This window comes from Phacochoerus africanus, chromosome 2 (assembly GCF_016906955.1).
Source record: "Phacochoerus africanus isolate WHEZ1 chromosome 2, ROS_Pafr_v1, whole genome shotgun sequence".
Lineage (NCBI taxonomy): Eukaryota > Metazoa > Chordata > Mammalia > Artiodactyla > Suidae > Phacochoerus > Phacochoerus africanus.
This window is the reverse complement of record NC_062545.1, coordinates 75,643,260-75,658,001: the sequence shown is the minus strand read 5'-3', so window position 1 is coordinate 75,658,001 and position 14,742 is coordinate 75,643,260. Positions and strand designations below refer to the sequence as shown.

Genomic DNA, 14,742 nt, shown 5'->3' with positions numbered 1-14,742 from the left:
AATTAATTCTTAAAATGTATCTGATATATTTGATTCCTATATAGTCAATCATATCAATTTGGGTTTTCGTTCTTTTGTCTTAGAATATTTTAGATATTTAATCATTAAATATAATGGTTTTCAATAAGATGAAGTTAGTTCCTATTAGCTGCTAAGAAATTTGTCTTTTATTGCTCATTAAAGGGTTTGAATTGTCTCATACTTTTCTACATCCATTAAAATTATCATACAGCTTTTCTCCTTAAATTTATTTTAATGTGATAAATTAATTTTTTCATATTAAACCAGCCTTGAATTCCTGGGGAAACCCAACTTAGTCATGATGTTATTATCTTCTTTATGTATTACTGAATTCAACAACTTGCTAATATCTTGATGAGGACTTTTAAAAATCTTGTTCATATATGAAATTGGCATATAATTTTTCTTTTTCACACTCTTCTCTGGTTTAGGTATGGATTTTATATGAGATCCATAAACTGATGTAAGAAGTCTTTATCTTCTCTCTGAAAAAGCATCTATAAGATTTAAGACTGGGAGCACTTCAATAAAACCATCTGGTTTCCTTGTGGGGAGATCTTAAGGTACTGATTCAGTTTCCTTAATGGTTATAAAACCACTCAAGATGTCTTTTTTTTTTCCTCAAGCTGATTTTTATAGCAATCTGTCAGTTTTGCTTAAGTTTTCAAATTTGGGATAACTTTCTGATAGCCTCTTATGACAGCCTCTTATCGTCTATGTATCGGCAGCATTATTACTTTGTGGTCCCTCTTCCTTTCCGTGTCTAATAGAGTTTGATCAAGGAGACAATAAATCAGTAAGCATTATGGAAGTTTTAACCCAAAAAACTCACAAATTTGATGTAAACAACATTTAAAAAACACTACATCAAACCAATATAAATTGCATTTCCTTTTCAAGGATACAGAACATTTTTCTGAAAGTTACCATGTGCCAGGCCATAAGGCAAGACAACAAATGTCAAAGAATTAATGTAATATGGAGAACATTCTCTGATTATAAAGAAATTTAGAAATAAACATCACAACAAAACAGGAAAATTTTAGTTTTGAGATGTGAGAAAACACCTTTTTTTTTTTTGGTCTTTTTGCCTTTTCTTGGGCCGTTCCCACGGCATGTGGAGGTTCCCAGGCTAGGGGTCTAATCGGAGCTGCAGCCACCAGCCTACACTAGAGCCACAACAACGCGGAATCTGAGCTGCGTCTGCGACCTATACCACAGCTCATGGCAACGCCGGATCCTCAACCCACTGAGCAAGGCCAGGGATCGAACCCACAAATTCATGGTTCCTAGTTGGATTCGTTAACCACTGCGCCACGATGGGAACTCCAGAAAACACACTTCTAAAAAAACTAATGGCCAATTTTGTGCTTTCTATCTTCTTTTCTTGATCAATCTTGACAGAAATTTTTTATTTCTAAATCCTTTAAAAATATCATTATTTAGCCTTGTTGACTTTCTTTATATGTTTGTTTTCTATTTTGTTACTTGTTAAAATGTATCTTTCTATTTTTCTTGTTTTTCCAACTTCTTAAACTGTGAGCTTATCACATTACTTTTTCACACTTTCTTTGGTTCTAATCTAAGTATTTAAAGTTTCTAAATACTATTTTAGCTACATCTTATAAGTTTTGTTATATATTATGGGTTTTTGTTGTTGTTGTTTGCTTTTTAGGGCTGCGCTCACAGCATATGGAGGTTCCCAGACTAGAGGTCCAATTGGAGCTACAGCTGCCAGCCTACACCACAGCCACAGTGACATCAGATCCAAGCTGCATCTGCAACCTACACCACAGCTCAGGGCAACGCCAGATCCTTAACTCACTGAGGGAGGCTGGGGATTGAACCTGCAACCTCATGGTTCCTAGTCGGATTCATTTCCACTGTGCCATGATGGGAACTCCATGTTTATCATTTTTCAGTTCTACATATTTTCTAATTTCTGTTAGGATTTCCTTTAAAACCATTTGTAGCCCTGTACACATACTCATAGACTAATTTGCATGTGTATATACATATAACATATTTGACTTTTTTAAGTGTTTGCAATTAGGTTTTTGTTTGACTGGTTGTGTGTACACTAATTTGATCTTTAATAGAATACACACATCTTAGCATGCATGTGTCTATATACATGTATGTATTTTTTTTCTTAGTCTTTCAAAAACGTTTCAACTGTCTTCTATACAGGTGGCTTTTTGCTCCTTAAGCTATGAAACTATTATTAATAGATTATTTAACTTATTTGCTATTACTAGCAATATATATGTTCAGCAGCAAGGAATTGCTTCTGGGCTAATTCATAGGATATTCTAGTTCTCTCTAAACTGCCTGCCTGTTTCTCCTAAAATAGGCACTTTAACAATCTTACTCTTTCTTACTATAGTATTTTGTATTATGAATACTCAAGAGAAGACAGAAGAGCCTCCTTTTGTGGATATATTTAATGAAGATGAAGCTGAAAAAAACTTTATATTGTCTAAACCTGTTTGCTTTGTTGTATTTGGAAAACCAGTAAGTTATGTCTTCTAATGTATTAATATATTTATAAAATTATAAAGTCATAATCTCATGTTACCAAAGAATGAAAACTATGTAGTGTGCTAATTTGTTATGTGTTTATTAGACTTTCATGGTATGACTTAAAATCTGGTATAGCATTAGTTATAAATTATAACTTTTTGTCCTCTTATAAACTATAATTGAAAAAGAACCTAGGAATTCCCATTGTATTTATGCAGGTAAAGAACCCAACATAGTGGACATAAGGATGCAGGTTCAATCCCTGGCCTCATTCAGTAGGTTAAGGATCCAGCATTTTTGCAGCTATGGTATAGGTCACAGCTGTGGTTCTGATTTGACCCCTGGCCCAGGAACTTCAGGAACTTTCATATGCCTTGGATGAGGAAAAAAAAAAAAAAAAAAGCCTCTCCAGAACAGCAGAGACTAAGGGCTGGACCCCAACTCTTGACTTGATTTTATAGGGACCCTTGGGACAGATACCAAGAAATGGTTCCAACAACTTGTATTATGTCTGTAAAAACAAGAGTTTGAAAAGTCAACAGTGAAAGCAATCAGATGCAAACGTTTCTTCATTAAAGTGAACTTTTGTCTTTAAAATATGATACTCTTCAAAGATGTCCATTTAAGAAGAAACCTTTTGCTCTTGAAAGTTACTAAATGGAAGTTTGTCAAAACCGTCATGATTATAAACTTTAGGAAGAAAATAAAATGATGACTGTCAATGTAATCACAATGATTTGTATTCAAAATTAAACAAAAGAAAGTGTACACCTGGAATAATACCATTATGGCACAGCTTCCTGGATTCAGGACCATTTTCTTAATTTAAAAAGTTATTTAAATCACTTATTTTTTTTTGATAGGCAAGAAATAGATTTATTAGGATAGGACACTTGTGAGAGATGCAAGTGGGCAGGCAAGGAAGCCCTGCCAAAAGTTATTTAAATCACTTTACAAAATATAAGAAAAAGTGACAATTAACAGAGAAAAGAAGCTACAAATATCTAGGGCCTAGTTATTGTATGGGGAAAATTTTACTTGATAACATTTATGTAATTGTAGTAACTATCAACAGAATCTTTAAAAATAAGAATATCTGTTTTATTAGCAAATGGCTCTTCTATTTTCTATTCTATTGGATTTTAAATAGCATCTTTCTTTTTAAGGGGGTTGGGAAGACAACATTAGCCCAACAGATAACACAGGCATGGAAATGTATTCGTGTAGAAGGTAAATTTTATCTTTTGTCTCCAATATTTTAACAACTTTCAAATATGCCTTAAAAGCTAAAGAACTGTACAATGAATACCCATATACTTGTCTACTAACCATATAGATTCTATGATTAACATTTGCTATATTTAATCATAAATCGGCATCAACCCAGTGAATATTATCTTTATAATAGCATTAAACATTTTTTGCCCTTCTGTTAGTCCTAGTTTTTCATAGAATTTAGCTTAATGAAATATCTTGGACTCTATTCTACTGTGTCCAATTCTCTAATTCTGTAATTTATTTATTTTATTTTATTTTATTTTATTTTATTTTTTGTCTTTTAGGGCCTCACTGGCGGCATATGGAGGTTCCCAGGCTAGGGGTCGATTCGGAGCTTTAGCCGCTGGCCTACTCCACAGCCACAGCAACACGGGATATGAGCTGCATCTGTGACCTGCACCACAGCTCAGAGGAATGCCAGATCCTTAACCCATTGAGCGAGGCCAGGGATGGAACCCGCGTCCTCATGGATGCTAGTCAGGTTCGTTAACCACTGAGCCATGATGGGAACTCCTATCATTTATTTTTTAAATGATTTTTATTTTTTCCATTGTAGTTGGTTTACAGTGTTCTGTCAATTTTCTACTGTACAGCAAAGTGACCTAGTCACACATACATATATACAAAGAATTGGGAATATGTGTGTTCATATATGTGAATATATGTGTCTCCCTATGAAAGACGAGAAGAGATAAAACTCTCATAGCTGTTTTTTGGAGGATTTTTGCAGGACTTAATAAACTTCAATGATAAATTTTATTTTTATTGTTTATAATTTTCTTTCCATTCTTTGTAATATGTAAGACAAGGACTGATATCTTGTATATAAGTATTATTTTCATCAATAAAACTAGTTATGCCCTAATAGAAAAGTAAACAAAAGACTGAATCAGTAATCCATAAAAGTAGAAATAAAAATAGACAAATACAAGAAAAAAAGGTTTAACTTCATTGTTATTCAAAGAAATGCTAAGTAAAATGATGCTACTAAATTGGCAGTGAATCTTTAAAGTTTCTACCATCATTGTTGGCAAGGATATAATCAAATGAGCTTTCCACACAGTTAGTGATCTGGTACAATTTGGGGGGAGAACAATTAATTTGGTAACACATAATACACATACACGAAACTTTAAAATTTTCCTCTTTCTTTATCAAAATAAAATTTACTTGTAAGAAATCTTTAAAAAACACCAAATGTTCCATAAAGTCCTCCCCTAGGTCATCCTTGTTATTTCTGTCCCATAATATCTTCCATCGTGAGATAAAATATTCCCTCTTAAAAAAAAAAACAGGAGTTCCAATTGTGGCGCAGCAGAAATGAATCTGACTAGGAAACATGAGGTTGCGGGTTCGATCCCTGGCCTCACTCAGTGGGTTAAGGATCTGGTGTTGCTGCGGCTGTGGCATAGGCCAGTGGCTACAGCTCCAATTCAACCCCTAGCCTGGGAACTTCCATATGCCGCTGGTGCAGCCCTAAAAAGACAAAAAATAAAATTGAATAAATAGATAAATAAATAAATCCAGGGAGTTCCCGTCGTGGCGCAGTGATTAACGAATCCAACTAGGAACCATGAGGTTGCGGGTTCGGTCCCTGCCCTTGCTCAGTGGGTTAACGATCTGGTGTTGCCGTGAGCTGGGGTGTAGGTTGCAGATGAGGCTCGGATCCCGCGTTGCTGTGGCTCTGGCGTAGGCTGGTGGCTATAGCTCCGATTGGACCCCTGGCCTGGGAACCTCCATATGCCACAGGAGCGGCCCAAAGAAATAGCAAAAAGACAAAAAAATTTTAAAAAAATTAAAAAATAAATAAATAAATCCATAAATATCTTTCTTAACTTGGCAATTCTAACACCAGTTTGTGCTAATATTTTGAATTCATATTTTAGCTTTACCAGTTTTGGAAGAACAGATGGCAAGTGAAACTGAATCAGGAGTTATGGTAAAGTTGTTATGATTTCTTTAAAAAGCTCTGTATCACAGGTACCTTACACAGTCACGTACAGTATCTGTGCTTGTTCTTAGCTGCAGTCGATGCTGATCAGTGGCCAAAGTATTCCTGATGAACTTGTCACAAAGCTGATATTGGAGAAGCTCAACTCCCCAGAAGTCTCTCACTTTGGTAAGTTTCTTTTTATCTATCAGTGGCTAGCAAAGCAGGCTTAAAACTTGTGGTTTATCTGAGGCACAAATAATTCCTGGAGTTACTCTCTTTGCCCCTGTGGCACTGGAATCCCAGAGTCTGAATTCAGCTGAGCAGCTCACATAGTTTTATTTGATTGTTTACTTGTTTTTATTCTACAGAATCTACATTTGTTTTAAAGAATGATGTTTATATGATTCAGTCTTCTTTTAGCAATTTGTTATCCAGCAAAAGCATCAAAAATCTTCCGTGGTCCTTCACACAATGCTGATGACCCCTGCTGACTGCTTTCCCATTCACCGTGAGTTTTATTACCAAGTCCCATCAATGTTTAAGTTTTTCTGCATTAATCCACGCTCATAAGACAGGAATGGGAACTAGGATAGCACCAGCTTCCCCTCTGGCAGGTTCAGTCTCTTCATCCAGTCTACCCTCTGACTCTGGACCCAAGAAATCTCCCTGCCATCAAATGGATGTTGAACAGAAGCGTTGGACCTAATTTCTCAAGGCAAAGACTACTGAAGCTCAGAAAAAGAGTAAACTCTATGGCATTTGCCAAAAAAAAAAAAAAAAAAAAAAAAAAAAGGAAGAATAGATGTGTTTGGGAGAAAACCATCCAACTGAAATAGATTTATTAAATGAGAGAAGGAAAATTTAGAGATCTGAATTTATATTCTCGTTAAATTGAGAGGACATTGTGACGATTAAGAATATAGGAATACAGGAGTTTCCGTCGTGGATCAGTGATTAACGAACTCGACTAGAAACCACGAGGTTGAGGGTTCGATCCCTGAGCTCGCTCAGTGGGTTAAGGATCCAGCGTTGCCATGAGCTCTGGTGTAGGTTGCAGATGCAGCTTGGATCTGGCGTTGCTGTGGCTGTGGTGTAGGCAGACAGCTATTGCTCTAATTCGACCCCTAGCCTGGGAACCTCCATATGCCACCGGTGCAGCCCTAAAAAGATGAGACAAAGAATATAGGAACACAAATAAAATGCAGTATGGTGAAAATCAGTAGTGGAAGTAGCAACATCAGACTTGTCACTGCAAACTTTTAACTTTAAAGTAACTTTATCATCTATATCAATAGCTGGAAAGGATGAACTGTATCTTTTCATCCATATGTAGATATATATCCACATATCATCTCCTTTATTTCATATAGATACACTTATCTATCTGTCTATCATCTATCCATCCATTTATCTATCTACTGATCAGTAATAAAGAGGATGAACTTGGAAAAAACACTCATGATGTTTTAAGTAAAATAAGCAAAAAGGTAAAAATGAACAATCAATTCTAACATAGTTCAACAAATGACCACAAAAAGTATGGTGATTGAAACTAAAGCATATAAAGGTAGGTAGGCGACTGTCTTTTTATCCTTCACCTCATCTTACTTCTTGAGAAAATTTAGTATTATATACATGGCTACAAAAAGATGGCATAAATTATAAGTCCTGGCAAAAAGAGAAAGAAAAAAAATGAAAGAAATAAATCCACTCAGCAATGCCATTCAGTTCATAATAACCCTTTTAACTTATTATAGAAAATTTCAAACAGAAGTAGAGAGATTGATATAAAATCCCCCATATGTCTATCACTCAGCTTTAACAATGACAACTCTTGTCTCATCTCATGTCTATGCCTCTACCTACAACCTCCTACACCAACTTACTTTATTTTGAAGCTAATCCATATCATATCAGTTCACCTGTAAATGTTTTAGTTTGTATTTCAAAAAGATAAGGGCTCTTTTAAAACATGTCACATTACCATTATCATACCTTAAAATTAATAATAAATCATCTACTAACCAGTCTGTGGTCAAAATTCGCTATTTGCATCATACATTTTTTTTTCTAGTTGGTTTTTGTTTGTTTTTTGAAGCAGGATCCCACCAACCAAGTTTCACATATTGCTATTGATCAGTATATTGCAAGTCCCTTTTAATCTGTAAGTTGACCTTGCCTTTTTCCATCATATTGTGTTTTCTATCCTGAAGAAAACCAGTCTTTTGGAGTTTTCTACCTTCTGGATTTTGCTGATTGTACCCCCTGGTATCATTTAACAAGTTCCTCTTTCCCCTCGACTTCCTGTACACAGGTACCTGTCCTGGAAGTTAGCAGAGGAAAGTGAAGTGATTTCTCAAGTCTGAGGGCTATACTGTCCGCATGCAAGTGCATGGCTCAGCATGCACAACTCTGCTCTTTTAAAGGCTACAGTGGGTGGGGGCAGGACCTCGAGCTCATTCTGCCCAACCTCCCCTCACCCGTCCTACAGCATCCCCAAAGGAAATTTTTTGGAATCTAGCACTCTGCTAAACACAGTTTGAAAGTCTCTGCTAAGCAAGGATTCTTTCTGATATTTGGCCTTAGCCAGTAGCCTGGTGAAGGGTAGAGATAAAACTGGAAGTGAAGTGCTTACGAAATAGAGATATTGACTTGGGTCAGGGGGTGGATGAGGATGGATAACTGATGACTCCAAAAGCCCTAAACACAGAACTGTGCTGCTATGGAAACTGCACAGTAAGGTATTGCCAGATTCGATCTTAATTTTTTTTCTGTATCATACATAGCCCTTTTATACTTGGAGCTTCTATCAATGTTTAGGAAAAAACCTTACCCAATCTATAATCATTTCATTCACAACATGTCATGCTGTGTGGGCTCTGAGCCTAAATCAGCTTCCATCCTCACCCAAGAGAACAAGCAAGAGTCAGCTCCTGGGCATCCTGAGAAGCCCCTTTCTGCTTCCTCCTTCTAGATTCTGGAAAAGATCATTTTTCCCAGTGAATGATGGATAGCCCTGATCTGGAAATTCCCTGCCCCGGGTGTACTACACTAGGGATGGTACTGCAAGTCACTAGTTACCAATGTATCCACTCATGTCAGGCTGGCCTGAGATGGCTATCAGGGCTGGCTGGACACAAAGCTACTCAATGTCCATGAATCTCAACACTTTGATCTAAAAGCAGTCACATGCCATCTTCAGTTCTGTGGATAAGGGAATATCTTCTTCCTACTATGCCAGGAAGTGGGGGCAAAGTGGTGGTATGGGCCGGTTGGTTGCCCCTGAGCAGTGATGTGAACAGTCTTGGAGTTTTCCCTTGGTGGGGGTGACACTGGCTGAGCACTAGCCTGTTGAGTGCTTACCCTGCCTCTGATGGTATATGCAGAGCCTTCCAGCAAGGAGTGGTGTGGGGGTCTGTCCTTCTTCTGTCTGCAGCTTGGAGGGCAACGGCTTACTAATGATGTCCTGGAGAGGTGGAATGGGACAGGAAGGTAGAATCCTCATGGATGCTTCCATCTTCACAACATGGGTGATCAACATGTCTCTGGGGTTCGAGAAGTTGATGGTGGGCTCAGCAGCTCTATGAAGTATCCCCCTAGGGCCTTCCCAGAACTGGATCTAGAGAACTAAATTATTCCACTCTAAATCTTCTGTGGTGAGGCAAACAAGCAACATAACTGTCTCTCTCAACCTCTTCCATCTATATATCTCTAGGGTCTGAATATGATGATACTGGCCACCTCTCAATGGGTAGAGCCCTCAAATCCATTGTTCAGGACATTCAGGCAACCCAAATAGTAGCCTATAAGGAGAGAGCCAGACCCCATGGAAACAACCTACTCTTCTGCTGCCTCAATCAGGGAAAAGACAAGTATGAAACTCGTGCCAGTATACATGTACACCTAAGGTTTGGCATGCCTGCAAACAGTCGCACCTGGAATGACTGAAAAGCTCTCCCAGCAGTGGCTGAGGTTGAAGCAATGTGCAGGGTGCTGGAGAGCACAGCAAACAGAGTGCCATGCATCTTTCTGTCATCCACACAGATGTGGGCAGTGCTGGCAGCAAAGGGAATGGGAGGGAGGTCTTGTCTAATCCCTTGGTGGTAAGGAGGGGAGAGCATGAACTCTGGGGACTAATTCTGGAATTAGCCAATCAGGATGGGTGAGCTGGGCAAGGGTTGCATTTAACCTTGGGCTAGGTTCTGCTGTCCTCTTCACCACAGTGCCCACCAGTGCAATGCATCAGACTAGAGGGGTTAATGCCAGCCATCATGTCCCCGAGGAGGCAATGGTCAGTCTTGAAAACAAGTTCAAATAAGGTTGTTAATCAAGTGAGGACTAGATTAACAATAGGAGCCAAAACAAACTGGGGGAGTGCAGAGCCAGGGAAGCAAAAAGCAAGAACAGCAGGAGGAGGTAAGCAGAGAAAGTTCTGGCCCAGTTCCTGAGACAGTGCTGATGCATGCAGGAGTTATATTTTTGCAGGAGCCTATCAAGCTCATTTAAAGAGCCTCAAATAGGATGGATGCCTTAAGACATCACCACTATTTCAAAGTGTTCAAAGACAACAGCAAGAGCAAATAAATTAGCCAAGTTGGAAACTAGGAATTATAACCAGACTGAGGAGAATCGTGATTATAGCTCCTCTATCCAAAACCCAGATAATAGGTCTCACTTTCTGCCTCTTGAAGCTAAACTACTTATTGCTTCTCTGGATAGTGTCCAACACATAGTTAGCAAAAAGTAAAGTGTTCGAGAAAGCTTAGAAGAAATTGACATCTGCCTAAGCATTTAATGAGATTTTGGATTACCATGATAGCTATTGATCTGCTTTTTTAAAGTAAAAGATTGTGATCAGCATGTTCTTAGGTGAAACTTTTGAGGCTGGCTTATTAGACACATTCATTCATTGTCTTTCAACAGATGCTCAGATAACTTTTTTTGTTACACGATTCTAGGCATTGTGTAGGATAGCATTTCTCAAGCGTTTGGGTCTCAAGATTCCTTTACACTTAAAAGAACTGTTGAGGCCCCAAAAGAGCTTTTGTTTACATGGGTTCTATCTATCAGAATTTATCATATTGGAAATTAAAACTAAGAAATGTTTAAAATATTTATTAAAATAATAAAACCACTACATTAAGAGCATATTTTTTGAAAAATAATTAAATGCTTCAAAACAAAATTTAGTGAGAGGAGTGGTATTATTTTATCTTACAAATCTTTTAGATGTCTGGCTTAAGAGAAGACCTAGCTGGATTCCCACATCTGGTTCTGTACAATCTATTGCAATATATTGTTTTTGTGTAAGTACATAAAAAAAATTCAGCTTTGCACTAAAATGAAGTTGGAAAAGGGAGGCATATTTTAATAGGCTTGAGAATAATTGTGGCTATTCTTAATCCTACACCAGAACTCAACAAAGGGAAGTTTCTTAATGGTTGGTTGCGCTGTGGAATCTCAAACAATGTCAATGACTTTTTCAGACTCTTTTACATGAAAATCCATTAGACAGCCTTGCATTAGAATGGGCCTTTTACCCATGCTTAATTTGGGGGCACCATCCATTGGTCATTTGGAAAATATTGGTTGACTGAGTTTTGTAGATCTTCCAACTGTTGAAACATTTCATTATACAGTATCAAAAAGTCACATTTGTTGATGACATCACCAATCTCATCAGGAAAAGTTTTAAGAATTGGGAAGCTGTTTAGCTTCTGGCAGTGGATACAAGTTTTCTTTTCTTTTTTTTTGTCTTTTTGCCATTTCTTGGGCCGCTCCCGTGGCATATGGAGGTTCCCAGGCTAGGGGTCCAATTGGAGCTGTAGCCACCAGCCTACTCCAGAGCCACAGCAATGCGGGATCCGAGCCGCGTCTGCGACCTACACCCCAGCTCACGGCAACGCCGGATCGTTAACCCACTGAGCAAAGGCAGAGACCGAACCCGCAACCTCATGGTTCCTAGTCGGATTCGTTAACCACTGTGCCACTGGCAGTGGATACAAGTTTTCTGAATCTGAATTTTCACTTGAATTTTACATTGGCAACAAGTACTGTCAGTTGTCAACCTTGAAGTGACAGCCTCACTCCATTCACTTTTTATAAAATATCTGCCAAAAATCAAAGCTAAATAACCACAATTTGTCTGTCAAATGTCCCTCCAAGGAAAAAAAAAAATAGTGTTCTATTAAAACAGCATAAAAATTGTTTGAAGTCCTTTAATTCCCAATGAAGGAGTTGCGGCTTTATTCTACAAACAAGAGAAAGGTTTCTCAAGCCAGAATCAAGGTGGTGGAGGAGTAGGACATGGAGCTCAACTTCTCCCACAAATACATCAAAAAAAAAATCTACGTGTAGAACGATTCTCACAAAACTTCTACTGAATGCTGGCAGAAGGCGTCAAACCTCCAAAAAGGGCAAGAAAACCTCCATATAACTCAGTAGGATAAAAGAGAAAAAAGAGAGAGAGAAGAGAGAACAAAGAATCAGGATGGGACCAGCACTCCTGGGAGGGAACTGTGAAAGGGAAAAGGAATCTAAACACTGGGAGGCCCCTTAGAGGGGAAGCCTCAAAGCCTCAAAGAAAAGCGCAGCAGCTGGTCTGAGGGAGTATAGGAGGAGGCCTGGGCCTGACAGAGAAGCAAAGCTCCACTTTTGGAGAGTGAGGGAACCACCATAGGAACTTCTTTTTCTGTGAATGCACAGGCGCTCAGGTGGCAGGGCACCTCTTGCACAGACAATGGGGCAGGTGCAAGCCACTGCAGCCATCTAGGACTCCAGAGGCGGGCTAAGCCTGGCATTGCCTGCTGCCCCCACCACCCCAGGACCAATGCAGCTGCACACGGTCCAGAGACTAAATGCCAGCCATCACCCCCATCTCCCTGGGAATGCACATACCCTGCCATTGCTGCTGCCAAGGGACCCATGACTAGGCACCTCCTCTAATTCCCCAGGGATTGCTGGTACTGCCAAGGGCCTGGCAACCAGAGGCTGCCTGCAGGCATTGCCCACTGCCGCCACTTCCCTGGAAGCATGTGCAGGCGGAGCACCTGAACACCCCCATCAAGGTAATAATTATCTGAGCATAGGAGAGGAAAGAGACAGCAAGCATCCAAATTAAAAGCAGCCCTCAGGCCAAAAATTAGTAAATCTACTCAGGGATACCCCTGCATATAAATGGCCTTCCAAGATTACAGCAGATAATTGTTTCCCCTAAACTCACAGAGTAAGAAAAATGTAAGCAAAATTAAGAAACACAGGAACCATTATCAATTAAAAGAACAGGAGAATCTCCCCAAAGGAGCAAACAATGAAACAGATCTCTGCAGTCTAAGAGACACTGAGTTCAAAATGGAGGTGATGAAAAAACTGAAGGAAGTAGGGACGAATATCAACAGTAATGCAGACTACTTTAAAAAGGAACTAGAAACTATAAGGAAGAGCCAAGGAAAATTAGAAAATTCATTTGCTGAGATGAAAGCTGAGCTAAAGCAAGGAACAGCAGAATGAATAATGCAGAGGAACAAATAAGTGACTTGGAAGACAGAATAATGGAAACCACCCAATCAGTACAGCAGACAGAAAGCCAAATGAAAAAACAAACAAACACACAAAAAAAACTAAAGCAATATAAGATACATATGGGATATTAAAAAAAAATAAAAGCAATATAAGAGATCTATGGATACTATGGAAAAATAGAGGTCCTAGAAGGAGAAGAAAGAGAAAAGCAGATTGAAAATATATTTGAAGATATTATGACTAAAATTTCCAAAATCTAAAGAAGGATATAGATATTCAGGTACAGGAGGCATAGAGGGTCCCAAACAAGATAAACCCAAACAGACCTATACCAAGGCATATATAATAAAAATGGCAAAAGTTAAACATAAGGAGAGGATTCTAAACATAAGGAGAGTTAATTACAAGTGAACACCCATAAGGCTATCAACTGTTTATTCTACAGAAACACTGCAGGCCAGAAGGGAGTAACAGGCATATTCAAACTTCTAAAAGGAAAATATTTGCAACCAGAATACTTTACCCAGCAAGATTACTATTTAAAATAGGAGAAATGAAGAAGTTCTCAAACAAGCAAAAACTAAAAGGATGTAGCAATACTAAACCTACCCTAAAAGAAATTATGAAAGTTCTCCTCTATATAGGAAAGAAATAAGAAGATATAGAATGGAGGTAATCACAATTGGAGAGTAATCACTTAAATAAGCCAGCATGCAAATCAAAAAGAAAAGAAAACAAAAAATCCTGTTTGTAAAAGTGATAATAAACACAAGGAGTAGCAAAAGGATAAACATGAGGATGTAAAAATGGACATCAAAATCATAAAATGTGGGAAAAGAGAGTAAGAAAATCTAGACTCTTTTCTTTAGAGTATGTTTGATCCTATTTGACTATCAGTCTAAAGCAAGCACATAGAGGAAGGGGATGACATATTTGAAAAACAGGGCAACCACAAACCAAAAACAAACAATAGGTTCACAAAAACTAAAAAAGAAAAGGACACAAGCATAAAATAAAAGGAAATCATCAAGCCACAAAAATAAAAAGGAACAAAGAAGAAACAATATCAACTGGAAAATAGGGTTTCAGGTGGCAATAAATTCATATGTATCAATAATTACCTTAAATGTCAATGGAATGAATACTCCGATCAAAAAACATAGAGTGGCAGATTGGATAAAAAAAAAAGAGCCTATAATATGCTGCCTATAAGAAACCCACCTTAGGACAAAGGACACACACAGATTGAAAGTGAGGGGATGGAAAAAGATATTTCAAGCAAATGGAAATGACAAGAAAATAAGAATTGCAACAGTAATATCATAAAAAACAGACTTTTGGAGTTCCCACGTGGCACAGTGGTCAACGAATCCAACTAGGAACCATGAGGTTGCGGGTTCCATCCCTGGCCTTGCTCAGTGGGTTAAGGGTCTGGCATTGCCATGAACTGTGGTGTAGGTCACAGA

At 38.3% G+C, this 14,742-nt stretch overlaps 1 protein-coding gene across 1 annotated transcript in view; it reads left to right on the top strand.

Annotated features, from left to right (window-relative positions):
• Positions 1–2,405: 2,405 nt before the first annotated feature.
• Positions 2,406–14,742, top strand: part of AK9 (adenylate kinase 9) — a 130,710-nt gene continuing 118,373 nt past the window's right edge. The window contains exons 1-4 of the mRNA XM_047769141.1: positions 2,406–2,535; positions 3,711–3,774; positions 5,709–5,761; positions 5,845–5,941. Of these exons, the coding sequence (XP_047625097.1) occupies positions 2,419–2,535; positions 3,711–3,774; positions 5,709–5,761; positions 5,845–5,941 (331 nt within the window). The 5' untranslated portion in view covers positions 2,406–2,418. The remainder of the gene's footprint in view (positions 2,536–3,710; positions 3,775–5,708; positions 5,762–5,844; positions 5,942–14,742) is intronic.